The sequence below is a fragment of the Xenia sp. Carnegie-2017 genome, unplaced genomic scaffold, assembly GCF_021976095.1.
Source record: "Xenia sp. Carnegie-2017 unplaced genomic scaffold, XeniaSp_v1 HiC_scaffold_24, whole genome shotgun sequence".
NCBI classification, from domain to species: domain Eukaryota; kingdom Metazoa; phylum Cnidaria; class Anthozoa; order Malacalcyonacea; family Xeniidae; genus Xenia; species Xenia sp. Carnegie-2017.
The window spans coordinates 136,263-163,635 of NW_025813487.1; the positions used below are offsets into that span (position 1 = coordinate 136,263).

At 35.4% G+C, this 27,373-nt stretch overlaps 3 protein-coding genes and 1 long non-coding RNA gene across 4 annotated transcripts in view; 3 read left to right on the forward strand and 1 right to left on the reverse strand.

Moving 5' to 3' along the window:
• LOC124450855 overlaps positions 1-27,373 on the forward strand; it is a 113,061-nt gene that overhangs the window by 39,408 nt on the left and 46,280 nt on the right. The window lies entirely within an intron of this gene.
• Positions 7,714-19,710, forward strand: LOC124450858. Its single transcript, XM_047001525.1, has 2 exons — positions 7,714-7,735; positions 15,405-19,710. The coding sequence occupies exon 2, from the start codon at positions 15,411-15,413 to the stop codon at positions 19,548-19,550; it is 4,140 nt and encodes a 1,379-aa protein (XP_046857481.1). The 5' UTR covers positions 7,714-7,735; positions 15,405-15,410; the 3' UTR covers positions 19,551-19,710.
• LOC124450866 lies at positions 20,243-20,950 on the forward strand. Its single transcript, XM_047001537.1, has 2 exons — positions 20,243-20,581; positions 20,647-20,950. The coding sequence occupies exons 1-2, from the start codon at positions 20,304-20,306 to the stop codon at positions 20,921-20,923; spliced, it is 555 nt and encodes a 184-aa protein (XP_046857493.1). The 5' UTR covers positions 20,243-20,303; the 3' UTR covers positions 20,924-20,950.
• Positions 21,356-21,830, reverse strand: LOC124450883. The gene is made up of 2 exons (XR_006950240.1): positions 21,636-21,830; positions 21,356-21,556 (listed from the first exon to the last, which is right to left on the reverse strand). It is a non-coding gene; the product is annotated as an uncharacterized LOC124450883 (long non-coding RNA).

Consider the following 27,373-nt stretch of genomic DNA (forward strand, 5'->3'; position numbering starts at 1 on the left):
ATCCCGCTTTGGTTGATTGTGAGGAGACAAAATACCAACTCATAGATATCACGATTTTGCCATAGATCTATGTGGAATAATTGATGTGTTTCAGCCAGTTGTTTCGTTAATGATCAAATGTCAGAGCTTAAACGTGCCTCCCTGGAAAATTGTTGCTTGGTTTCCGATAGTCATTGATATCTTGGAGGATATCAGGACAGAATTAAAGCGACTTAAGAACTGAGATGTTGTAAAACCAGCTGAAAATTTGTTGCCAAGACTTGCAAAACATTGGCAAGAATTAACAAAAGAAGAAGTTGAAGAATGTTCGTTTCAAGGAATACAAGTCTACGAAGGATGGCTCGTAGTCAATGAGAGTGAGCAACTCGTCGAAGGACCGTCTACAGGCAAGACTGGGGAACAACATAAGAGAAAGACTATTACTTGGGAGGCACGATCACCAAATGGTTGCCTAGATGGTCTTTATCAACTCACAGAAGATAATCCAATGTGTCTGGCATCTCGCTACAAAAACATTAAGTTCGACAACATCACTAAGTTAGAAGCTGTGTTTGACATTGATGGACTAATAAAGCTTCTTTGTCATTTTTTTCACGCGAATGGGCGGATCAAAATCAGAAGGGTTGGAAGACATCTTTGGGATCTTCGCGGGAAAAGAGAGTTTGCCGATTTTTTCAAGTATATTTTGGGAATATTTATCTTGGCCTTACTATGTGTAATATCTTTATCACATGACTTTCTTACCTAATCTTTCTACATCTTCATGTTTTAGGTATGCTTGCCAATTGCCTCATGTCATGCACCTACTAGACGACCAACCATTACTGAAACTGTTGCCGCATAACAGTGATAGTGTCTTGGAGCAATTTAAAGAAACTGTGATGAGAATGGTCTGGGAAGGTCTTGGTAATTGTCGTTCGTATATGTTCATCGATGAAAAGGACCAACCACTGACAGAATTTGAAAAGGAGCAGCTAATTTCCCTTAAATGCATTGAGGATCCTGCACTAGATTTGTGCTTTACTCTGAAATTTTCTTCGGGAAAGGCAGTGAAAGCTAGGATCAACGAAGAATTGTGTACACCAGCATGTAAACAAATGAAGATATAATAAAGTATATTGGCCATGAAATGTGCACTGCCCTTGACGTAGTTCTTTCCACAAGTGGTTGTGAGGCTATAGTAGAAGGATTTTATAGTCTTATGGGTACTCACAAGAAAACTGGAGGCCAATCTAATGAGGTTTTGTTTCATAGATCTATAGTAGATTAATGCGTTTCCCATCCCGTTTCATGTCATCGTACCATGAGAGCCATTGCAGAAATTTATACAAACGGTGATGAAGACTATAAGCTGCCAAAGCATCGGCTACAATATTTTAAAGGAGACAGAGCTTCAAATTTTGAAGTGAGCAAAGTTGTGGATAGAGTGAGGCATGAGCCTCCTCGATGTCCACATGTTTTGCATGAAAATGATTTTGGGGAACTATGACGGAGTTGAACTCACTCAAGGATTTATAGTTTTAAATGCGATATTTTATCTTTTAGTTTTTACTTTATCTGTACACTGTAAATGTACACTGTAATTGTAAATGCTTGTTGCCATTGCAAACTATTCAACAAACACGCAAGAGCTTAAACAAAGTTAACTACTGCCTTATTTCAGGAATACTCAGCACCGCATGCATCATTGAATTACCCTGCCACGCCTACAAATATGGCGGAATTTTGCCACGCCCAAATATGATTTGTGTGCAATAATATTATTAAAAAAAATCTCCGGTGTGCAGCAGACATACTTTCAAACCTGGAGTAACATGATATTTACGTCTGTGCACTGTTCTAAGAGACAAAGCACGAAACAATGTTCACTGTGGATCAACTCTTCGCATCATTTCACGAATTCTGTCCTGCTGAATTCGCAAACCTCTTGCTAACAGCAATCATGACATACCTTTGTAGCCAAGATTGGGAAACTCTGATGTTTAGCGAGTCACGAATATTACGTCATCATAATGGAATATTCAACAACAAAATGAGTTTTAACAGAAATTGTACAGGACAAAATCCGATTATGAAATTCCAGAATGGAATATGATCAAGGCATAATGCACATTGCAAAGGACAAAATGCGCACTAGTACTTGAAAATATAGCTATTAATTTTGGCGGAGATCATCCTCCATAAGTTTGTGATAGAACTTTTTGTTATCTTATGCTTCAAAGAATTCATTGGGATACCGAAATAAATATAAAAACAAGTCCTGTCCAAGTTTCCACATCATTGCCTAGAAGTCAATCATCTTTAGAAAATGAGTTGATGTAACTCAATTTCTCACGCACAATTCACTACGACACGATGTCTTTCGGCGTAATTTTATTTATAATTATAGGTTATCGCATAATTTTGATTATAATTATCCGACAGCTGATAAATTTAAATATAAACCCTTCAATGTGTCCATGAAAATGTAAAGCCATTCGGCTTCAGTTTATTTTACCTGGCGGCTTCAGTTTATTTTACTAGGTGTATTTTGGGCTTGGATTCAAGTACTTTTCTCTGATTAGTCTGTTTGATCGTCAAGGTCATGTTGCTTCAAGGTCGATTTCTTTGAGCATAGTTTGAATAGCCAAACAACGTACTAGCACGTTATACTTAGATTGCAAAAGCCTCCAAATAGCTCTATATCCAAGCATAATACCGCATTCATTGAGTTCTCGTAAAATATATTGTCTGATACGATCTTCATTAACAACATTCCTGCGTCAACGCAACACGTACAGTTTCAACTTATTTAAAACAGAACTACTTGAATTAGAAATGCTATAGAATTTATTTAGTAAACTCAAAATAGTTTACTTCTGGTTGTGTTCGTGTATTTCTGTTTGTGTTGTGCTTTTTTGCATGCATAAAATAACGTTTTATAAAGTTAAGTAATGGAAGCTGTTGTTTTTATGCAGTAAACGACCGTAGCATGTTGAAATTTAGCAAATATGGAAAGACGTTTGAAAACATGAGACTCTATCGTTAGAGATTAGACTTTAAATTGGTATTGGTTAAACATAGTGTGTCTTTGTCGTAGACTCGTAGTGAAACACTTTGTTACTAACCAATGCTATATCAGGGTTACGTATTAGCAACAATCAGATGGATGATAGTAACGTTAGTAACGTCAAGTTTTGAAAAAGTAACAAATGTTTAATTTATGCACGCCGCTTGATCAATTACAAACGTGTAATGAATGAGTTAGTGGTCAAGAACTACTTGTATAAGAGTTTGTATGCACTTCGTTTACCAGAAGTAATCTCAACTTGAAGGTGTAAAATGACCACGACAAACAACATTGTACATGTGCCAATTCTTCAATCCGGGACGAAAATCCTAAAATTGACACCCTACTAAAATTGTAATGTCAACATAGTTCTAACTTTCAAAAACAAAAAGAAATAACTTTTCTGAAGTTCTTGACATGTTTAGAAGGTTCACTTTAGGGGTGGTCATGGGAGGAAAAACTTTGCATAACATCAATATTTACTGAGAGAATTACTATGTACCATCTCTGGTCAAATGTAAAGTTTGCATAAATTAACCAATATTCTTGGCAGAGATTGAATTTTCATATTTTCAAAGAAAAAATCACATGAGATGAAAAAGAATATTTAACCACAGTATAGAGAACATACAGTAGAGCCACTCCATTGAATTTTTTCGTGCCACGCATATCTTATTTCGCATGTGATTACCATATTGGTAGCCAGTAAATTGCATTGTGTGACGAATAGCATTGACGATATGGCAAACGGCAGCCAGTAAACTAAGAGCCTGTTCACATGAACCCGGTAACAGGGATTCTGCGAGGCGTAAATGATTTTAAGTTATTGAAAAGAGTTGAAGCTTTAAGCACAAAATTTACAACCTTTCTTAAGCGTCATAAGTCATTTTAGTCGTAAGTTTCACTATTCCTATATTATGATTTAACTCACTCTAAGCATTCATTTTTTCAAATCGTAAATGCGCTCTGTGGGTGTTTTTTCCCTTACTGGTACCACTAATATTTTAAATTTGCCTACTGAGACTCAACTACAATGTGTTTCTTATCTTTACTACACATCTGAGATAAGCATTATCTTATTTCCAGTACATTCTTTACTCTTGTGTCTGCAGTGTTTTTTTATTATAAGTAATTATAATTCCGTGTAGTTGGAGTTTGAAAATTATTCATAATTTGCAATCGTTTATTAAATAACAAAGGTTTTTTATAATATGAAATGACTTATGCAATAATCTATTAAAAAAAAATGATACAACTGACGCGATCTACATGATACCATGTAAAGACTGTTCAATGCAATACATAGGACAAACATCAAAGAAAATCGAAACAAGACTCACAGAACGCAAAAACGCCATAAAACGACAAGATCCGAACTCATTGCCGGCAGAACATACCCACAGAAACAACCACACATTCGACTTGACAGAAACTAAAGTACTCGGGAGCACAGACTAAACACGCACGCGAATTTAAAAAAGCTTGTTCCAGTAAAGATAACGACACAATAAATAGACATATCAACATACCCATCATATACTCACAACTAAAGAAACAAAACAAAAAAAATGCAAACAACACCAAAACTACAACATTACACTCTAATAATGTTAACACCAATCATATTAACAATACACCAAAATCCATGGCAACGCATTCCACCCCATCCAATCACATTAATCCACCCGCTAATCAAATTAGACGCTCTAAGCGTCTACAAGCTAAAAGCAAGTGTAAATAGTAATTTCCTCATTCTGATGAAAGCTCGAAGCAACGAGTCGCAAGCTCAATAAAATAATTTTCAAACAATGCGGAGAAACTTTCATTTTATATGTACTAAATGCCTGGATTACCAATTTTCAAACTTAATAATCTATTTTTATGGAATTTTGATGAATGAAATGAGAAAAGCATTTGAATTTACGAAAATCGTGTCTTAAGCTTTGACATTCAAATTCTGTCTTAGATAGTTGATCCTCAACTCCTGAGTTAAACTTGTGAAACTTTATTACATTTAGCACTAGTCCTTTGGAATTTAACTAATGTCAATGTTATTATGCACTATGTATGCGGTACTTACTTATGCATTTTTATTTCTATGACAATTGTCAATGATGTATACTTAGTTATATAACTGAGATGTTCTACATAGACAAACTATAGAAGAATATACACTAGAGCCACTCCATTGAATTTTTTCGTGCCACGAATATCTCACTGCACATGTGACTACCATAGTGGCAGCAAGTCAATTGCAATTTCTGACAAATAAGAATAATAAAAAGGCAAACGGCAGTCGTAGTAACGGCATGAGTATGTGACATGCAAAGAACTAAAACAAGCATAATTTTGTTCACACGGTCGTCTTACTTCTAAAACAGAAGTAATTTTACAAAAATTAAGCGATATTTTAGAATTACACTACAGACATAACAAATTAGCTAAAGCAGCATCTCGATAAAGTATGACTAAATATGCATGAGAAATCCTATCTAAATTTATATACCAACTTTCTAACTATTGGCAATAAAGTGCATGGTAAGGAAAGCAAAACCTGTTCAAAGGTATGGGAGAGGTGAAATAGCATACTTGTCTAATGAAAAAATGAGAATCTGTCAAAATTTATGTAGGGAGGGGCACGTGTCCAATCATGCATCTCCTCCCTTCTTGCCGACGCCACTTTTGACTAATTTCTGTGTGTCTAGCAAAATGTTGATAGTTGTATACAACAAACCTTTTCTTTAAAAAGTAAGAAAATTTGAAAAATAAGCAAATGTTAAACACAGGAAGAATGTATTTACACAGAGAAAGACGTAACCGAATCTATTTTTGTAAATTGTTGATTCATGCAACACATTGAGCTTTTAAAATTATACTTTTTATCTTGTTTATCTAGCAGTCTTAAGGTTTACTTTTATTGCATCCTTTACTGTTGTATCTACAGTGTCTTTATTGATCATAAGTAATTATAATTGCGTGCAGTTGATGTTTGCCATGTATTCATAATTTACAATGGTTTATTTAATAACAAAGATTTTTTATAATAAGAACTGATTTATTCAAGAATATACATGTATGGAATTTTTGATTAATGAAGGGAAAAATCCATTCACAGTTTCGAAAATTGTGTCTTAATCATCGGAATTCAAATCCTGTCTTAGATAAGTGATTCTCTATTCCTGAAATGAAACTTGTGAAACTTTATAAGATTTAGCAGTAGTCCTTTGAAATTTGACTCATCTCAATGTTATTATGTACTCTGCATGAGGTTCTTATTTATGTATTTTTATTTCTATAACAATTGTTTTTAGTCAGTGATGTATACTTAGTTATATAACAAGAATGTTCTACATAGACGTCATTAATGTGTTTTAATGCTGTTTGTCGAAGGAGATCCCGACTCATTCTTCATCTTCGTTCGTTATTCAAATGTGTATATGTAAAAAAACTCACAAGGGTAAAAGACTGATGTTACAGTAAGGTAGGAACTTTCATCACCATTTTTAATCTGATATGTATGTGGTCGCGTTGTTTATATTAAATCTCTCATCCGTTTGTTGAGTATGTGACATGTAAAGAACAAAAGCAAGCATAATTTTGTTCACACGGTCGTCTTACTTCTAAAACGGAAGTAATTTTAGAAAAATTAAGCGATATTTTAAAATTACACTACCGACATAACAAATTAGCTAAAGCAGCATCTCGATAAAGTATGAGTAAACATGCATGAGAAATCATATCTAAATTTATATAACAACTTTCTAACTATTGGCAATAAGCTGCATGGTAAATTAAAGCAAAACCTGTCCAAAGGTATGGGGTAGATGAAATAGCATACTTGTCAATGGAACAAATGGTAATCTGTGAAAATTTATGTAGGGAGGATAGCATGTTGTTAATTGTATTGAGCAAACCATTCATTTTAAAAGTAAGAACATTTGTAAAATAAGCAAATGTTGAACACAGGAAGAATGTGCTCCTTACTGTTGTATCTACAGTGTTTTTTATTGATCATAAATAATTATAATTGCGTGCAGTTGATGTTTGCCATGTATTTATAATTTACAATGGTTTATTCAATAATAAAAGTTTTTTATAATAAGAACTGACTTATTCAAGAATATAAATGTATGGATTTTTGATTAATGAAGGGAAAAATCCATTCACAGTTTCGAAAATCGTGTCTTAATCATTGGCATTCAAATCCTGTCTTAAATAGGTGATTCACTATTCCTGAGTTAAAACTTGTGAAACTTTATAAGATTTAGCAGTAGTCCTTTGGAATTTGACTAATCTCAATGTTATTATATACTCTGCATGAGGTTCTTATTTATGTATTTTTATTTCTATAACAATTATTTTTAGTCAGTGATGTGTACTTAGTTATATAACTAGAATGTTCTACATAGATGTCATTAATGTTTTATAATACTGTTTGTTGAAGGAGATCCTGACGCACTCTTCATCTTCGTTCGTTATTTAAATGTGTTTATGTCACAAAACTCATATGGATAAAAAGCTGAATTTTCATTAATGTATCAATTATGATCACCTGATATGTATGTAGTCGCGTTTTTTATATTAAATTTCTCATCTTTTGTTAGGTACGTAACATGTAAAGAACTAAAGCAAGCATAATTTTGTCCACACAATCGTCGTATACGAAGTCTTATTTCTAAAACAAAGGTAATTTTACTTAAGTTAACCGAGATTTTGTATTTATATTCCTAACTTAACAAATTAGGAAATTGAACGAGACTTACGTGAAGTTAAAGTTCGATTGGGATACTATTAGCATCCACAGAGCAGAGATTACACGAGAGATACTACGCATGCGCACATTGTTCATGTTTCGAAGATAGTGGCCACATGAACCGCCTAAATGTGCATATGAACGATATGCAGGGAGGCAGTAAGATGATGGGTGGGCGTGTAATCTCTGCTCTGTAGATGCTAATAGAATCCCAATCGAACTTCAACTTCAGGTAAGTCTCATTCAATTTCCTAATTCTATTAGCATCTACCGCAGAGATCCCACGAGATTTGAAAGTCATGTGGACACACTTCATGCCTACACGCAAATACGACATTAAGTTATAAACTTACTTTAATTTGAGATGTGTCAAACATACCCAGAAATAGTAACAAGTATGAATTTAAAGTATTTCTTTATCTTGCCCTATACATGCAAGTATATGTGTTCTGAACTCCATGAAAAGTTCAGCTAAAGAGAATTCTCATCCAATATCTTTCTTTTTGAGAAGCTGAAAGAATGGCAATCCCAAACTCCGCATCGCTACGTTGAGACACAACGTTCTTATTGTAAAACCAATGAAAAACGCAATCAGTCTTCCAACTTGCAGCTTTCAGTATAGAGTTTATCGAAACATTACATTGCTTCGCTTTACTCGTGGCTGAGGCTCGTGTACTATGTGGTTTGCACGTTTCTATATCAATTCCTGCAGCTTGCATGACAACCCTTATCCAACGAGATATAGATGACTTTGATACTTTATGAAAGGGTGGAATTGTGCAAAGAAATAGTTGATTTTCTTGACACCGAATGGGAGCAGTGCGTTTAATATAATCTTCCATGACTGAGGCAACACATAGTCGGTGATCGGCAGGGAACTTTGGTATCACTGAAGTAGGTTGAATGCGTGTTGTTCCAGACTGTTTGACAAGTTGGTCGATCTAGAAGGTGTATGAGTCCTCTTCCTTCTTTACAGTTAAGAGGTTCATGTGGTGGAGTGATTGGGCACGCTGCCCTTTGACTAATGCACAGAGCATTACCAACTTATGAGTTAGCTGTTATAGGGTTAAGTCTTGTACTGCGGAATATGTCTTTAAATACTCTAAAACAATGAAGGTGTCCCAGGTCACTTGATATCTTGCTAGTGCTGGTCTAGAATGGAACACTCCCTTCATAAATCTCTCAACCATATGATATGTACCAATCGTAGAATTCCCTTCAGTAATAACGAATGAAGATAACATACTTCGAGCAGTGTTGATGCAACTGTAACTCATCCCTTGATCAAATAGTTGCTGTAGAAAGTCTAGAACTACCGGTAAAGTTGGATGAAGGGGATCTGCATTCCGTTTATTAGCATAGAGTTACCACTTGTTAAGGTACAACTGATATTGTTTTTGTGTTCCTTGCCGCCAGGAATTAAGTATTGTTGCTTGAGCCGTTGGTGAAATGCTTTTAATTGAGAGTGATCTCCGGATATGAGACAAGCTATCAGTCTCAGTCTCCCTTTTAGTGGATGTTCTTTTGTTTGATTGGATGGTAAGCTCACGTTGCTTTTGTTTTTGGGTAGAAGAATGGGTCGGTGAATCATTAATGTTTCCAGAATTGGACACCAGGATTGAGTTGGCCAATTCGGCGCGATGAGAATTGTCTGTGCCTGGGCCATTTCTAATTTTTGTAAAACTTGTGATATAAAACTAAAAGGTGGAAAAGCATAAAAAATCATTTACTCCAATCAATGCAAAAAGCGTCGATAGCCCACGTCTGTGGATCCGGGTGCCACGGGACTTAGGGTTTAAATTGATAGTTTACTCTAGAAGTCAACATGTCAACTTCTGGGGTCCCAAAATATGCTGTTATTTCAAGAAATAGTTCAGCATCAAGCTTCCATTCTTTGGAATTATCAAATGTTATGGAAGCTTTGTCAGCCACCACATTAAGTTTCCCAGGGATTTAGCTGACAGTTTACCATATGTCCCTGATTTCCCTTCCAATTTTATTGCAATGGCGAGAGTGGCAGCCTCCCATGTGTTTAATATATGCAAGGGCAGTGGAATTATCGGTAATTACTTTAATGTTGGTGTGGGCTAGATCTCTACAGAGAGATTGTAGCCCAAGCAGTATTGCTTTGAGTTGGAGGCAGTTAATGTGCGAGTCTTTTTCGGCTGTTGACCATTCGCCTCCGGTGGACTGTTTGTTAATACCTGCGCCCCATCCCTTGGTAGAGGCGTCCGTATACAATACGTGGTCAATCTTGCCATGATTCAGATGTTTTTTTTGGACTCATATGCATTATTAATCCACCAAGATACGTCCTCCAGCGCCGAAGGAGAGAGTTTCAATGTCGAATCAAAGTTACCCCTGTTAGACTTAAGGGCTGTTGTTTTGTTCCTATCAAGATCACGATAAAACAGTGGGCCATATTCAACGCCAGGGAAACAAGCTACCATCATACCAATTAGCTTGGCCACTTCCCGTATACTAGGAAAGTTAGATTTTAGCACCCCCTGGCAACCTTGCATAATTTGTTGTGTTTCTCTATGGATATGGAGATAGTCATATCTATTGAATTTAACACAAACCCTAAATGTTGTAAAATATGTGTGGGTTCTGTAACAGATTTATCTTTATGGGGTAGAAATCCTAACTTCTGAAACAATTGTAGAGTGTCATGTACGTTTTGCTCGCACTCTGAATAGGAGTAGCTCATTAAAAAAGACTCATCAATGTATCGCTAGAAATGTGCCCAAGCTCCCTCAGCTTAGAATATACAGGCTTGAGTATCTTTGTAAATAAAAGTGGAGCGGAAGATAATCCTTGAGCAAGGCAAGTGAATTGGTACAGATTACCTTTCCACATAAATTTTAAGTATTTTTGATGCTCTATGTGTATTGGTATTGAGTAATAGGCATCTATAAGGTCAACAGATGCCATGTAGCACCCAGGTCGCATGAGCTGAGTACAAGTATGGATAGATTCCTTTTTAAAGTAGTGATATGTTACAAATGTATTGAGCTCTTTTAGGTTTAATATCATTCTAAATGATCCATCTTTCTTTGCTCTAAGAAAGATATTGGAGATAAACTCGCCCTGTTCATGCATGCTTGTAACAATGATACCTTTCTCTAGAAATTATGTAACTTGACGATGGACATTTTGAACTTACGAAGGAGACATTTTTATAGAGTTGGTTTGTTTCAACATGATTGGGTCTATAAAAAAATCAATCTTGTATCCGCTTACAGCTGATAAAATGGAAGGATCGTGAGTTAGCGCCCTCCACTTCCCAATAAATTGTTGTATCCGGTCTGCAACTATACTACAATAATTGTCTCCCCAGATATTATAGAAGTACTACATTCGCGTTTACTAGAACTTACATGGTCGAGAGCAGGAGTCACTGCTTTCTTAGTGTTTTTCCCCCTGTCTCGACTTTCCTCTTGGGTTGGTTTTGATAATAGTTGCGTCTTTGGGGTCGGCTTTACAAATGACCGCCCGACGTTGAAATAAAAAAGGTGCATTGGAGTTATATGAGCTGGTCGACCGTTGATCGTTGCGTTTCCGTTTTTTGCTTGTCAGTTGCTGTGCAGGCTTTTTGCTTTCTTTTACTGTTTTTAGACGTTCCTTTAAATCCTCACCAAACAGTTCTGCTGCAACAGGTTCTTTGTTACTACAGATTGCCTTGTAATTTTCATCAAGGTCAACTTTGAACAAGTCTCTGCGGCGCAAGTTCAGATCATGATTAGCTGAAGCGAGAAGCACAATAGATGTGGACAGCCCATCCCAGATAACCTCTTGTGTCGGTGCAGGTGTTGTAGGGTATGTTCCAAGAGAGGTACTAATCGATCCCGCAATTGGGGAAATCGGAATGAGGCCCTTTATTAAGGCTTCTTGTAATTTTTGTAGACGTGCACCCATGCTACGTGTTGATTTTCTAGCAATGTCCCAAATTTCTGGGTTCACCTTTGTAACTCTTAACAGGTCACAGTTTTCGGGTCCCCCTTTCTTCCGTTTTGATAATGCTTGTTCGTTTAGTCCAGTGGACAAAATGCTGGTCAGGATTTTAGAAATTTTAGTTGGCAATGGTTTGTCTGTCGGCTCATTCTCAGTCACTTCGTGAATCAGCTCATCTACCAAAGCATCGCTTTGGTTTGCTAGAGCTGGAGCTGTATCTGCAACTACAGCAGCAGCCCCGTTGAATGAGTGTTTGTCATCAGTTTCACCTTCAGATATAACATCACCATCGTTTACTTGGAGTGCGGCATCATAAACTTGCTTGAGTTCTTTTACGACAGGTGCAAAAGTATTCATCAAGTCAGTAAGTTGATCGACTTTCCTGTTAAGATCATCCAAAGTAGTTCTCCCGTCATTTCCTTCTTCTAGGAGATTGTTGTTGTTGGCTTTAGCAGGGTGTTTATACCCGGACCCGCCAGATTTGCCCATTTTCCCTTGTAGGCGAGACCGTTTCTGTTGCGGTTCAACGTCTACATTCACGTCTCCTAATAAGCCCGACAGCGTCGGATTAGGATGGTTATGCAAGAGCTTCAGGTCGTCTGCTTGCTCAATTGCTTCGCTGACTTGTGCCATTTGTTGTTGAATAGATTATCTAACCACAGAAAAAGAGTTTGCCGCGCAAACTCAGTGGTTATGTAGGTGTTTTGTCCTGTATTGTTACCAATGTGCGCATGCGTAGTATTTCTCGTGAGATCTCTGCGGTAGATGCTAATAGAATCAATGTTTATTTTCATTCTTAATGAAAATCGTTTTAATGATTTTATAAGTGACTTTTAAAGCTATTATTCACACCACGCCTGTAAGGTATGTTTTGTTTTTTGTTTCAAATTATCCACCATAAAAATTGCGGCTCTTACACACAGAAAACACTTGATAATAAATGATTCTGAGTCAGTGATGCGCTTCACATTCACAGATACCACGTCATAATGTGACATTTCTCTTTAAATATAATTAAACTTAAGTAAACAGTACAATGTACAAATGTAAAGTAAAGATTAGGTTCCAGCGGTCAAAATGAACTCATGATAAGGTATATATTTCATCATCAATCATTCTTTTTTAACATAATTACACTTTAGTAAACAATACAATGTATAAATGTTAAGTAAAGATTATGTTCAAGTGGTCAAAATGAACGCCAGATAACGTACATATTTCATTATCATTCATTTTGCACGTAATTTATTCTTAGATGAACTTTGATTTAGCATGTACACTGAGAAACTGAAATCAAGATACTTGTTTTGTTTTCCATCGTGTCTAACTGTTTTAGTTACTTGAATTAAATCGTGGAACAACACAAAATCAAAAAATTTCACTGACTGTCAGGTCAGGCCCGTCGTGAGGTGATTGGCAAGGGGGCATTTTGCCTTGGGCCAGTAATATAATAGGGGCTGGCGTCTCCTCATTTGAACGCGTGAAAATTGCAAAATTGAAGTTTACAGAATAAGTAATGAATGATTTGTGCATTATTTGTACTTTTCTTACGTTATCTAACCCTGCATAAGACATTCATCAATTGTTAAGTTTTTAGAAATTCTCGTAGCATCTTCAAACGGAATCACGCTTTAAGTGTTATCAATATGAGCAGGCATGTGTCTAGGTTGTAAAATTTTGGGGAGCAACAACATTATTTTGGGGGAAGAGCAGTTGTAGACGTCAAGTTATACTGTATTATAACAATAATATATGTTATCACTAGTAAGTTTTTTTGGGTAACCGCTGTGCATGCGCGTCTAACCACTGTTGTGCGTGGTCCCGAAAGAATAACTATTAATTTGGGTTCTATTTCCACACGCAACAAAGATAGTGTGAACCAGTTATATTTCTCAAACAATTTATCAATCAACGCGTAAATATTAAAGTAGATAAGTGTCTTAATAATAATATCAATAAGTATGAGTAAAACTTATCTCCTCTGTCTGAGTACAACCGCGAGTCTTTATTCTTGAGCGTTCGTGAGTCCAACAATGACTCACAATAGTTTTCCAAATGGATTAAAGGCACAGAAGCCAAACGATAGTTATGGCACAGAAGCCAAGATAATTGTCTGGTAGATTGTAGCTTGTCAACCTACTTCGGTAGGCTATGCCTCCTAAGTTTATCTCCTCGTAGCTTGTGCTCGTAGGTTGTCCTTTTAGGTTGTATTCAGTGGTCTAAACTACATATATATATTTAATATCTAATGAGAAGTATTGTGGTTTTGTGACCTACATCCCATATGCAATACAGTATGTTACAGCGAGATGTAGTTAACCAAAACAACAACATATGCGGTTGCGGTTCTAAAATATGTTTACGCATGTAAGCAAGCTTCTAGCGCATGCAAGCAAGCTTCTAGATTATGTCCTAATTAGTAATGACATTGCAAAATGGATTTAAAAGTTAAAATATAGAAATATGAAATTATACTATGATATATTAATAGTTTATAAATGATATTACATGATGATAGTTGCTATCATGTAACAGCTATGCTATGCTGAAAAAGTGTCTGAGTGAGACAGTGAGGCTGGCAGTGTTTGTTTGTGGTGATATCCTCGGCTGTGTCATCGGTGATAGTCGCATATGCGAACGATCACGAATAGAATTGTTTTAAGTAAAGTCAATATTTATGTTGTCCTTTAATTACCTATGCTTTAGAGCGTATAATCTGCACTTTGTTTTAGTGACTATAGTCAAAACCTTGCAGCTGAAAATATCATTTATTTATACGCTTTACTGGTGATTACAGACGTCAAATATATCTCGTTTGGGCAAAAAAATACAAGGAACTTGATACACTATGCATTCCGTATTTGTATTTTGTTCGGTCTTTTATTCATATGTCGCGTTGTTTATCTCTCACCCTGTGTTCTGAGTTCTGGTGAGGAAAATGTAAAGCAGATAGGATATAGTTTTCTTTACTTTCATTTCAATTAGTAATGATGACGATTTGGATTTAACAGATTGTCAAAAATGACGAAGAATTTAAATATATTATTAGAATTAAGCTATGGTCCTATGAGGGACTACTGCAGTTTAGCGGACACCTTGGACGCTGACCCAAACCCTACCTCATAATCCCAAGGAAAAACGAGCCCGCAGTCACTAGCGCTTCGGGTGTCTGCTAAACTGCAGTCTAGCAAAAATTTAAATTGGAACAGATTCATCATCAATATAGTCCTATCAAAATGTTAATAAGCAAATATTCATACAACACAGCAAACCAGTTTGATATATCCTGTTAAAAGAACGACGTATCTCTTCACCACACGATTGTTAGACAAATAAGATATATTATTTATTAACTAGGAGTTGTTATCGCAAGGTAAATGCTGCCTCTTGCACCGGTAGGCGAAAATATGCTCATTTTAAGTGTTTTTTCATTGTATCAAGTCTACTATTTTAATGCCTTGATGTTAGATGAATTACTGGGTCATGTCACTAGGCAGTGAACACAATTTTTTCCAAGAGAAAGAAACGAAGCAAACAAGTCTTTATAAATGACTTGTAATACTATTTTTAATTTTCCTTTTAACTTTAGTGAACATTTTGTACATTTTAAATTATACCTTTTTTTACAAATTCATTCGTCATTTCTAGAAAAAAATGGCTTCGCCACATAAAAACTTAAAGATTGAGGAAAATGGATCTCGTTTGAGTAAACTTTTAATCAATAAAGGAACCCAAGCCTTAAAAACAACATTACAATCTTTATTAAAGCCATCAGGTTTAGCTGGTAAACTTAAAGATCCCTCTACAAAGAAGACGCTAACATCTCTAAAAGTTATTAAAGTCATCAAGAATGAGCAATGGGATCTTCTTTACCCGTCAGTTGGTGAACCTGACATTGAAAACTTTGACATCACATTATTAACTGTCTTATTGCGAAATATATGTGGTCTAAAAGCGCCGAAAAGAGGATGGGATAATCTTCCTTCTTCTTCAGATTCTTCAGACTCAGCAAACATTGCAAGAATAAAGTTTTATCGAAACAAAGTGTATGGCCACATAAGCACAACTAGTGTAGATGATAGTGAATTTGAGAACTTGTGGCAGGAAATTTCAAAAGCATTGGTTGGTCTGGGTATTCAACAAACTGAAATAGATGAATTAAAGAAAGCTCCCCTAACTACCGACGAGGCAAATTATATTGAAATGTTAAAAGAATGGTATAAAAAAGAAGAGCAGTTAATCGATGTCACTGAAGAAATCAAACAAGATGTGAAAGTATTAAATAGAAATGTTGTGGAGATGGCAACAAAAGTTACGAACATAAATGAGGATGTAGCAGGAGTAAAAAAAATGTTACAGGACAAAACATATTTAGTTGTCGAAAAGCTTGGAAAGTGTAAGTTTGATGGTCTTATAAAGAATCTTAACAAGAAATACCTTGAAGGCACTAGACAATGGTTATTTCAAAAACTCGACACTTGGTTTAACGATAGAAGTGAAGATGCTTCTAATGTCATGGTTTTGATTGCCGGTCCAGGCGTTGGTAAAAGTGTGTTTGCTGCTGAGGTGTGTCGACGATATTCTGAAAAGAAGAAACTTGCTGCTTGTCATTTCTGCAGATATAATATATCAGATTATAGAAATCCTCGAATATTGATAGAATCATTGGCTAGTAGCATGTGTGATACAATATCAAATTTTAAAAGTAAACTGAATGAAGAATTACAGAGAAATCATTCCAAAGAATCGATCACCGATGAATTCATTGTTTTATTAAATAATCCATTGCATTCATTGGAAGATCATGAACCAATGCTTTTGGTTATTGATGCCTTGGATGAAAGTCAAGTTGATGGCAAAAGTGAATTGTTGGAATTGATTGCAAAAGAGTTTGACCTACTGCCTAAATGGATTAAAATCTTCATCACCAGTCGTCCAGAACTTCCTGTTCAAAAGGAGTTGAAAGACATGAATCCTGTGGAAATTACAACTCATCCTCGTGATATAAACAACGAAAAAGACCTGCACAAGTATTTGGAACATCAGTTGAACAATCGTGTGCAGAGATATCGCTACGTTCCATCGTCATTGGTTAAAAAATGTGAGGGATCATTTCTTTATGCGTATCACGCACAACTGAGCTTAAAGAAAGAAAATATTGAGCTTACAGGCGAGAATATTGATCAATTGGTCCCTAGTGGTTTAAGCGGTGTTTACACAAAGCAATTCAAAAGAGTAAAAGATTTAGCGAAAGAAAGTCCCGTAAATTCTGTTATCTCAGAAACTACTTTCATGCAATTTCTTGAATTGTTGGCTGCCTGTCGGGAGTTTTTACCATTAACTTTACTGTTTAGCTATTTAGGTTTTTCTGCTGACATCAAGTTTAAAGTCCGCAGTAAAATCATTGAATTGTTATCTCAAATTTTGCCAGTTTACGATTATTGTTTAACCGTGTATCACAAATCTCTAATTGATTGGTTAAAATCAGATGGTTATGAACAGCATGAGTTTACAGTTTATCCAAAAAATGGTCATAAGTTCTTATGGCATGCTTGTGAGAAAGTGTTTGAACAAATCAAGTCGATGAACATTTTTAAAGATCAGATGAACACTGCTATGATTAAATATGCTTTGGAGAATGGAATTTATCATATGTCAGAATGTGGCGAAAATGTTGACTTTAGTTGGGCAGTAGATGTGAAAGTGGTTTGTGCGAGGTTAATGTGTGGGAAAGACATTTACGTGGGTACCATAAGTTCTGAATTGTTTGAAATCATTGATGAACGACGTACTTTCTTGAAAAAAGATGTACTTGAGGAAGTACTATTTCATTTGTTTAGGTTAAAGAAATATAGGTCATATCTGTGTGATGATAGCTCAATTTATTTACCAATTATTGCAAACAGAATTCATGGCAGTAACGAAAAAAGATTATTGGCAAGGGATTTATTGAAACAAGGAAAATTTACTTGGTTTGAGGATTTAGACACAACATATTTAACAAGCCATCATCATTTGACTGTCTCCTTGCGTGCTAACGTTACATCTCTTTGTGTGTCGTCCAATGAAGAACTTCTTGCTGTAGGATATGAAAATGGTCAAATATCTATTTTTGAGCTTCCAGAATTTACAGAAAGATGCACTCTAGGCACTGCACTCGATGATTCAAGTTTGGATAAGTGGGATGATGTAGTAAAATTTATGTCCCTGTATAAAAACAGTGACTATTCAACATTAATAAAAAGGCGTTTTGTACAAGAAAACATATGTTGTTGCTCCTTTTCACCTACCGGAAATAGACTGGTAACTAGTGATGGATCTACTGAAGTAAAGTTGTGGAACGTTAACAATGGACGTTTGTTATCATGTTTACAGTCAGATGATGTCGTTAATCGTTGCTCTTTCTTAGATTCTGGTTTGTTTATTACAGCAAGATATGATGGTTTTGAAGATGTGTTCACTGCATGGAATTCATTAACTTTGCAAAGAATCGATCGACGCTGCGTTGTTGATTACCAAAAACTACAATGCATCGATAAATATTCAGAGTTCTATTTTGCAGAAATCGTCGAGACTTCGTGTGTTTTTCAATTCCCAAAGGCAATCGATATATTTTCAAATGAATATAGATATTTACCATCTTTTATGACAACACACAATTATCGTGATTGTATTTTTTATCATACAAGCCAGAATGGAAAGCTTTCTGAAAACACTCAGTTGACAAAATACAACGATCAAGGAGAAATCGAGTTTTGTTTACCAGATGTTGAGTGTCCATGTGTTGATAGGTTTCTTAACGAAGTCCATCCCATCTCGTTTAAGGAATTTTACGTTGTGCCGTATTTTTCCAAGCTTAAAATTTTCAAAACTGATCATCTTTGGAGACCTTCACTTATCTTTGAGAAATTTAAAATTAAATGTTGTTGTTTTTCACCGGGTGGATCTTTTTTGGCTGCTTTTGTTGCCGTTGGTGACCACGTCAACATTGATATTTGGAGCATTGAACGTTGCACTATTATTCAAACTGTACCAATGCAACTGAAGAAAGCAAAAGGATGTTGGTGGTCTGATGGTTTACTGTGGATATGGGATGGTTCTGATCATCTTACGAAGATATCAACTTCATCTGAAATTTTTGTAGATTCTACTCAAGCAAAGCATGTTAACATTGGATTTAAGCCTAAGAAAATTTTAACATTTGGTGATGTCTTAGTTTGTAAAGACCGTAAAGGTTTTGTTCAAGTTGTAAGAATTACCAAGGGTGAGATACAATACAAAAAAAGACTTCCTGTCGCTAGGTCAAAATTTAAAGCAGCAGCTGTATCACCTGATAATTCTGTTATTTTAACTGTAAACAAAACAGAATACACATTATGGAAATGGGGAAATGAGAACAATGAACTTTACTTGGAACCTTGGCATACTGCAGAAATACCCGTAACGTCTTTTTATGAAGAATTTTTTCAGAAACATATAAATGTTCGTTGTCTTCGAGTCCGTTGCTTTATAAGTGATAGTAACCAAGCGGTCATTCAATGTGATATTAAACTCGGCTATTACAAAAAGACACTTGGCATTTATGTAATCAATATGCTTAAAAACAATGACGTGAGTGCGATTTGGCATTATATCCGTGGATGTTTTTGGTCTAGCACAATCGTACATAAATCATATTTCATTGGTGCTGAATATGATTCTGTTAGGAAATTGTATGCTGTAGACTTAAAGAGTGGTGAAAAAAGCAGTTTTTATGACGAAGAATATTATTTGAAGTCTGTTATAACTTTTTAAGCTCAATGTTCCTGAATGAATGCACTAACTCAACCTTTTTTTAGTTATATTAACCTATCGTATTTACTAACATTACATATCACTTAAAACGAACATAAAAAGTTCTTTATATCACAAAAGGACAGTTATTTATGGTATCAACAACGAACTCAAAAATATTGCAGAAAACATTGTCCATATCCTTTGTTTAACCGTGGAAAAGCTGTCAGTTTTTAATTATGTAAAAATATCACGGACAGAGAGAGAGATTAGTTTTTGTAATGTCAAGTAAAGATCTTTTTCATCCTATGATTCCCGTCAACTTTCAAATTTATATTTCGAGAATTCAACACTGTAACATTGTCAAAGTTTTGATGAAATTGAGCATATCACACGAAGATGATGATTGCCGCTTGTTTTACATGTGAAAATTAGCAAAAGTGAGAAACCTTTGATCTCTGAGCGAACTTTATGTTGATGGTTTAGTTTTTAAAGTGCACATACAGTTATTTCCAAATTCGTTGAAATTTTAAAGTTTAGACTGTGGAAAATATGATTTCGAAAAAAATTTCGTAAAAAAAGAAAAAACAAAGTTTTTTTGCGGTTTGAATTAGCTTGCTTTTGAGAAATTTCCGCGCCGCTGAGGGGACTTAAAACGAGAGGTTTGTGACGTCATTTAAGGAACGTATGAATGCGTTGCATACAAAACAACATAGTGTGAAATAACAATTCTTTATATATTGCTTTGAAATTAATATAAAAATTGTACGAAACATGTCCACATCTGATTCTGAGTCGAGTACAGCAACAACAGTGGAAAATATTGAATTGAACAGTCGGGAATTCGATTTAGAAGACGAAGATCAATCGTCATCAAATGCGCTCCTAAACACCGATGGCGATTTTGAGTATGGCCAAGCTGAAGCGTATGAAAACGAACCACTTGCAGATGAAGAGTGGTTAGAAAAGTATATTAGAGAAACAGAAGAAGAAAGACGCCAAACAGAAGAGCTCAAACGCAGAATGCAAAATGAAGTTCCTCTTGATTCTTGGTAAGAAAATTTGGAAAATTTGTTTATTTATTGTTGCCGAAGCTTTTGACAGATAACTTTCGTAGGTGCCATTGTGGTAACTGCCGTGTTCCTCTCTTGGTTAATCCAAAAGAATGTAGATGCTGCCACGAAATTGCCAATTGCATGATTGAAATGCAAGATCATATGGTGGTATCCGAATTAGGAAGGCAGCCAAAATGCATAACAGAGCATCCAGGATTTGATGCCATTTGCCTCAATCGATGGGCATTAAATTTAGCTGCCAATCTTTACCAAAGACAAGATGGAGTTAGATATCATAAAGGATTCTTGGTGCAAAGGTTTGTTAGAATTATTAGTTAAATGTTTCTGTCTGGGTTATCTATGAATGCACACTTGCAAAATTTGTATTTTATGGAGTCCTACCTGTTTTAATGGACCTTGTGTATTATGCCTTTTCAGGTTTTTTCGTGTTGTTGCATATAGACAATTTACAAGAATGGTACATGGCATTCTTCGAGACAAAAGAATTCCATTTCCAGCTTGTGCTTACCATGTTATTCAAAAACTTTTAATTTAAAAAAAAAATGAACACTTTGCAGGGTATGAAGAGGACAATTTGTAAAATAACATAACATATATTATTTTAGGTGTGGTTTGCATGAGCCCAGCTAGTAGGGATTCAGTGAAGTGTGGAATGATTTAAGCCACTCTTGATTTATTGCATCTTCGATTCACACTTATACTTGTTATACAAAACATACAAAATTACAATTCCTTTCTCTTTATTCTGTTCATGCAGTCAATTCACACTTCACTGAATCCCAACTAACTGGGCTCATACCACCAGGTCCTAAAAAACTGGTTACTTTTGGTTTTTTGGACAGTTCATTATATTTTTATGGCCTTTCATCCAATTCTTGCACACAGTGCATCGAGGTTCTGCTCTCTCATTTCTCTGATTAGTGATTATTTCTTGGACAGGTGATACTTCAGCTATATCAAACAATAAAGTGAGTCAGTTCCAAAAATAAGATTCAAATTAACTCAAAGCAAGTAATGCCTTTTGTAAAACCTGGCTTAGTTGGGGGGAAATGTACAGCTGGCATGCTTTTTTTTCTTGCTTTTTTTGAGATAGCTTCACTTTTTGATTGCTTGTCCAACATGGAATTCATTGGCAATGGAGTCATTCGTAAAAGATCACCTTTGGCTTTTCTCAATGTTTCCTCATCAATGAGTGCAGAGCACAACACTTGATAAATATCTTCAACATACCTTGGAGGAGCAATGTGCAAATTATTCAAAATTTTATTTTATGGTAATAATTTCTTATTAAGGCTTTCATTATTATGGCATTAAACACATGATATCTGGCAGTAGGAGAAATGTATTAAATTACCTTACCAAAATCCTGAGCAACTTTTACATTTCTTACAACAGCTTCACCATTTTTATTCAGACATCCACTTTCTTTTCATCTAAAATGGCATGTATTTATGAAATATACTCTCACACAGATTCCAGGTAAAATGTAGATATGCATATGTATAATTTTAACGTACTCACCATTCTGCGATCTCTTGTTGTAAGTTCATTGTCATCTTTTCGAGGATAAATGCTCGGGTAAGCAACGATTCCGAATTCATCTCGAACGAGTCGAGGTGCAAAATTACTTTCTGATTCAGAAAGCGAGCCGAATTGCCGAGAAAACGAATCTTGTGAAGTGTTCCGAGCAAACTGCGGAATTCTTTGTGGGGACCCACCAATGAACTCTACAACAACTGGAAGGCTAACTCATTATAAACAAACCTAGACTTGTTTGAAGCCACTTAGAAGCTGATTTGCAGCTTCGCGTGTATCTCGCGTGGACTGTTTTATTTGCGTGACGGATTGTTTTGCAAAAACTGCTAACTTGGAAATAGAATGCTAGCCTAAATGCTTTATTTTTTTCAAAACTGTTAGCAAAATTTGGTTATTAATGTGTTAAGATGCATTGTGGACGTTCCCAGACATGTTTTGTATACGTAACGCTGTATTATATAAAACACAAAAGGGAGAACTTGCTTCGAAATATGAATTTCTCATTTGTCGTCGAAAGACCAAAAATTTAAGATAAAACTGAGAACAGGTAGTCTGTATCTTTGAATGCTGTGCAAAATACACACAATCCACTTAACATAACATGTTTCATAACAATTTTATTGCTTTTAAAGTTAGACTTGCTTTGTAAGAATTTCGCATGCTCTTTTTGTAATGTGTGAAAGTGATGATTTGAAATTTTGACTTGTGGGTGATTGTTGGTTTTTGTCATTTACTTCTCCCACTTCTTAAGAACTGTTGGAAGATTTGACATGCATCCATATTTGTGCATTGAGCATTTTATTAGCAAGTTCATGCTTATAAATAAATAGCCAAGTGTACAACATGACAAGTATTGCTAATATAACCTGCTCTACATAAAGGCCAAAAAGCAACCCTCATCCTCAGTGGTTTGAAACAGGGTTTTAAAATAAAGCAAGCAAAGCTATATCATGCATCAAAATTTTATAGTATATCATATTGATTGTAAAATTAGTTTTTTCTTGTAATACAGATGATGATAAATGCATATGTAATATATTAAATTTTAGGATGTGTGTTTAAAATGTTTGGTCATATTTGTGAAAATATATGATGATTCTATAATATTAGACTAATAATCTTTTTCATACTTGTATTACATTACAATTTTTACTTTTGTGTTTTTCTTTTTGTTTATGCTCTGAACTTTCAAAAAGGACTGGGGCGAGCTAATTTTGCTCGGAAACACAAAAATTACCGAAAAACAGCGTTTTTTGCCCTGACAGCTTCATTTTCACAGATTCAAACAATATTATAAGGCTAGACAAGTGCATTTTACATCCTTTTAATGAAAAAAAAACGAGGGGTGTCAGTTTTGTATTCAAGTTATAAGGCATGTTTTCACGTGTCAAAACAAAGTTCGCTTTTTATCCTTCTAAAAAGAAGCTTAAACATGTACAAATGTCGTTCAAACTTGTTTTATATTAAAGTCCAAACATTGTTTAAGATTTTTAGACATTAAGCTGGCTTGAAGACCACTGTTTTTTGCAAAAAATTCGGCAATTTCGAAGTGATGTATTTTGCCTCCGTACCTTCAATGGCGGCGCTCATGCAGGCTTCAAAGATGGCGTCCAAGTTAGCCTTCCAGTTGTTGTAGAGTTCACTGGGACCAATGATCTAATACCCATTCTACTAGATACCTGACTCAGCCAAATTTGTATAGTAATGAGTGAGGCAAATTTCTACGCGGCCGCCATTTGCAAAGGTGGCAAAAGCACAATGGCGGCATATAAAAACATTAAGTCTGTGCTGAGAGAAATCGACTTTGAGAGCGTTTTTATGATGCTGTTCTACTGAAGTTGCATTAAAAATGGTGAGTAATTTCTTTAATATTGTTAAAATGTGTAAAATTTTTAAATACTTGAGATAGAGCGGTCTTAACGTGTATTTTGCGACCATAAACTAAAGGCTGAGAGTTACATAAGTATGAACTACTAATCGTGAGTATTTATTAATTTACATCTTCTTTGCTGTTCTCTATGCTTTTTTATCGTAAACCAAAAACATATTTACAGAAAAAAAGCGACAAAATCGCATAACAGCTATCCAGAACTTTGATTTGAACACAACGTTTACGGTTTATATGAATTATTTTACCTGAACAACATAATTTTAGATCTATTAACAATATGACTGCATCGTTGTAAAAATGCGCTTATTTTCACTATTTACAATAAACCACTATTAATTATTTTTTAGGATTTACATTTCCTTGGTTGTGGTGTGGATGTTCATCGAAGTCGACTAGATTCCTTGAAATAAAACAAGCTTCGTAGATTGCTGGCGAACACCAATTTTGTTTTTGTGGAGGATATCTTTATTATATCGCTTACCATAGGTCGAAAGTCGTAAATTGATGTATTTTTCAATGATCTGTTTGATAAGCTGTGATGAATGTAGATCTTCAGTTATTGCTTCGTGATCAACATCATGCTTGTTGAGTTCAGGAAACAAGCTCTTTTCTGCAAGCTCTTGGTTAATAAGATGAACCATTATAGTCTTCAAGTTTCTCCTGCTGGAAATTTTTTGTTTTTTTGAACGAGTTTCATGAATGAGGACTTGAAAAGCTCTTTCAGATGCAAATATTATTTTGGTCACACCATTAGAAGGGAGAACAAGACCACCACGATTCTTCAAACTGATTAAAGATAAAGATGTAGTAGTTTGGAAGTGTGAATAATTATGATCATGAACTGATGATGATTTTTTTGACTTAGGCAAAAGAGCTCTTGCACATTCAGTACAGGCGATTCTATTGATTATCTTTTTTACAACAAACCCAGCAATATATCCAAGTATTGCTTCTTTGTATGATGACAGTGAACATGATTCTAATCCAGAAACTAAACTACTGACATATTGTGTGTCCTTTGGTGTCATCTCTTCTACTTCAAAGGCTGGAGCATTTCTTTTATTCCATTTTAATGAAAAAATAGAACCAGCAGATTCATTTTCGAAAGTCAAACAGTTTGCATGCTTGGAACCAATGATGGAATTTCTTAAAAGAATTTTTCGTAGACTGGACTTAAATTGTACAATATCTGGATTATTGTTGAAGCCATTCTTACCACGTATGCATGCAAACAGCAGCTCAAGGTGGTCTTGGGACATTTTGTATGTCAGAATGTATTTGAAAGGATCATGTTCCCTTGTAAGGAACATGACTTTCCTCGAGCAAATCTATTTTAGCTTTTTTAGCGCTTGGTGATGATGTTTCTGTCTCTCTTCTAGCAGGAGGCTTTCTTTTTGACTTTTTAGATAGTAGTCTCTCCGGAAAAGCGAACACTGAAGGTATCGCGTCTAACTTTAACTTACGTTTATAGGCATTTTCAGTGTTATAATCATCGTGCAAAAAATGATCGCTGTAAAGAAAGCTGTTTGCGTTTGGGGTAAAGTTTTTTCGTTTCATAGCAATGACCCATCTTTTACAGAGGTCCTTATTTTCAATGGGAAATTTGTGAAAAGCTATGTTACTCTCTTTCAAAAAGCGATTTGTACATCCATACGCGGCGCACGATTTGACCATGAAAGATCGAAAATTACGCGCTTTGCAGCTAAAATGTGCTTCTTGAACGTTGTTTTAGAGTTGAGGATGTTATACCTGTGTTTGCTTTTAAGATTGATTGCTTTCAACGTTTTTCAACCATATGTTTGAGTCAGTTTGACATGTAAACTATACTACCGTATATTGCGTGTTATGTTTTTTGCCACCTTTCAAGATGGCGCCCGCGAATAAAATTTGCCTCACCGTGACAACGGCAGTTAGATATCTAGAGGATTGGGTATAAGTCATTGACTGGGACCCACTTATCGCGAGTAGCTTTCACAAAGTTGACCCATCGCTTTCTCCTACGCTTAGCTTCGCTTCTTTCGTCGTTAAAAAATGGTATGAGATGAAGTGAAATGCCTTTCTCCAAACTGGCTACGTTAGAACAACCAAAAACTACACATCGATCTGGCATTTTTGTGTTTTTTCACATGCATAAACAGTGTAAGTTGTATTGGAAGTCAGTCTGTGTTCCTTAAATGACGTCACAAGTAAGTCCCATGCCACGGATTAGAGCTCTTGACATTTTTTACAAAACGTTGAAATTTAGGTTTTATTCGCATCTTTGCCAAAAGATAACTCAAAAACGAAAAAGTTATTCAAATTCTGTAAACGGCATTTGTATTATTTATCCAAAATCTATTTGAGAATAAAAAACTAAAAATAACTGTATGTGCATTTTAAGAGAGCTTCAATGCATTTTCATGAAAGTAAAAAGATTTTTATTTTGCTTCCACTTTATAGATTTACAAAGTGAGAAACATCGTCGTATGTTGTATTCTATGGAAATGGAGCAGATGGCAGAAAACGCCAAAACACAAATGGAAGACGTGAGTCATATTCAGACGGATTTTGTCACAGCGACACAGATTGGTCACGTGAAGACAATGTTCAAGGTACGGGGGGTGGAGTCTGGATAATGTTTGTGGTGTATGTAAGGATTGATTAACGAAGCGTTAATTGTGATGTCAACTTATACGGACAGTGCCAAGTACGGGGGGCGTAGATTTCAAAACAAGATGATATTCATCATAATCTTGTTAAAGAAAAGACTTAGATTTTTGTAATGAATGTTTGCGATGACGAAGAGTAAATCTGTTTGATAATCTAATATTTTAGCTGACCAATGAATGATTTGACCGGATTTTCTATTGAGATAATCCACTACTTAAGCTAAATCTGCTTCTTACAACCGGCCCCAGTCCCCATTGTTCACCATCTTGTTTTGTGTGTTTAGGGTTTCATGGAGTCCGTTTCTTGCCGCGTTCAGCGTCAATCTACAAGACAACGACGATCCTTCTGTTGCTTCATTTTGTCTTGATGGAATCCGCTGTGCGATAGGAATAGCTTGCATGTTCAGCAGGCCTGTAAGTTGATAAACACACAACATTCTGTTCATTTTAATATATTTGGGTATGATATAACGACATTAACGTCTCTGCATACCTTTTCATCCCCTGGTGACCCTTTCCCGGACATAAATATATATTCAAAAATATGTTGAATCTTGAATTGTTGAAATTTATGAATATATTTAAGTAGTTACATACACGTTGTGTTCTTTGCGTGTTATATGTTCAAGGTTTAGATGATACTCGTATGTATACAATAAAAACAGATGTTTGTTTACCTTTGAATTAATTGTC

Coding starts and splice junctions, on each gene's coding strand:
- LOC124450858 (XM_047001525.1), top strand. CDS start 15,411: ATGGCTTCGCCACATAAAAACTTAAAGATTGAGGAAAATGGATCTCGT.
- LOC124450866 (XM_047001537.1), top strand. CDS start 20,304: ATGTCCACATCTGATTCTGAGTCGAGTACAGCAACAACAGTGGAAAAT. Junction 20,582..20,646: donor GAAGTTCCTCTTGATTCTTG/GTAAGAAAATTT, acceptor TAACTTTCGTAG/GTGCCATTGTGGTAACTGCC.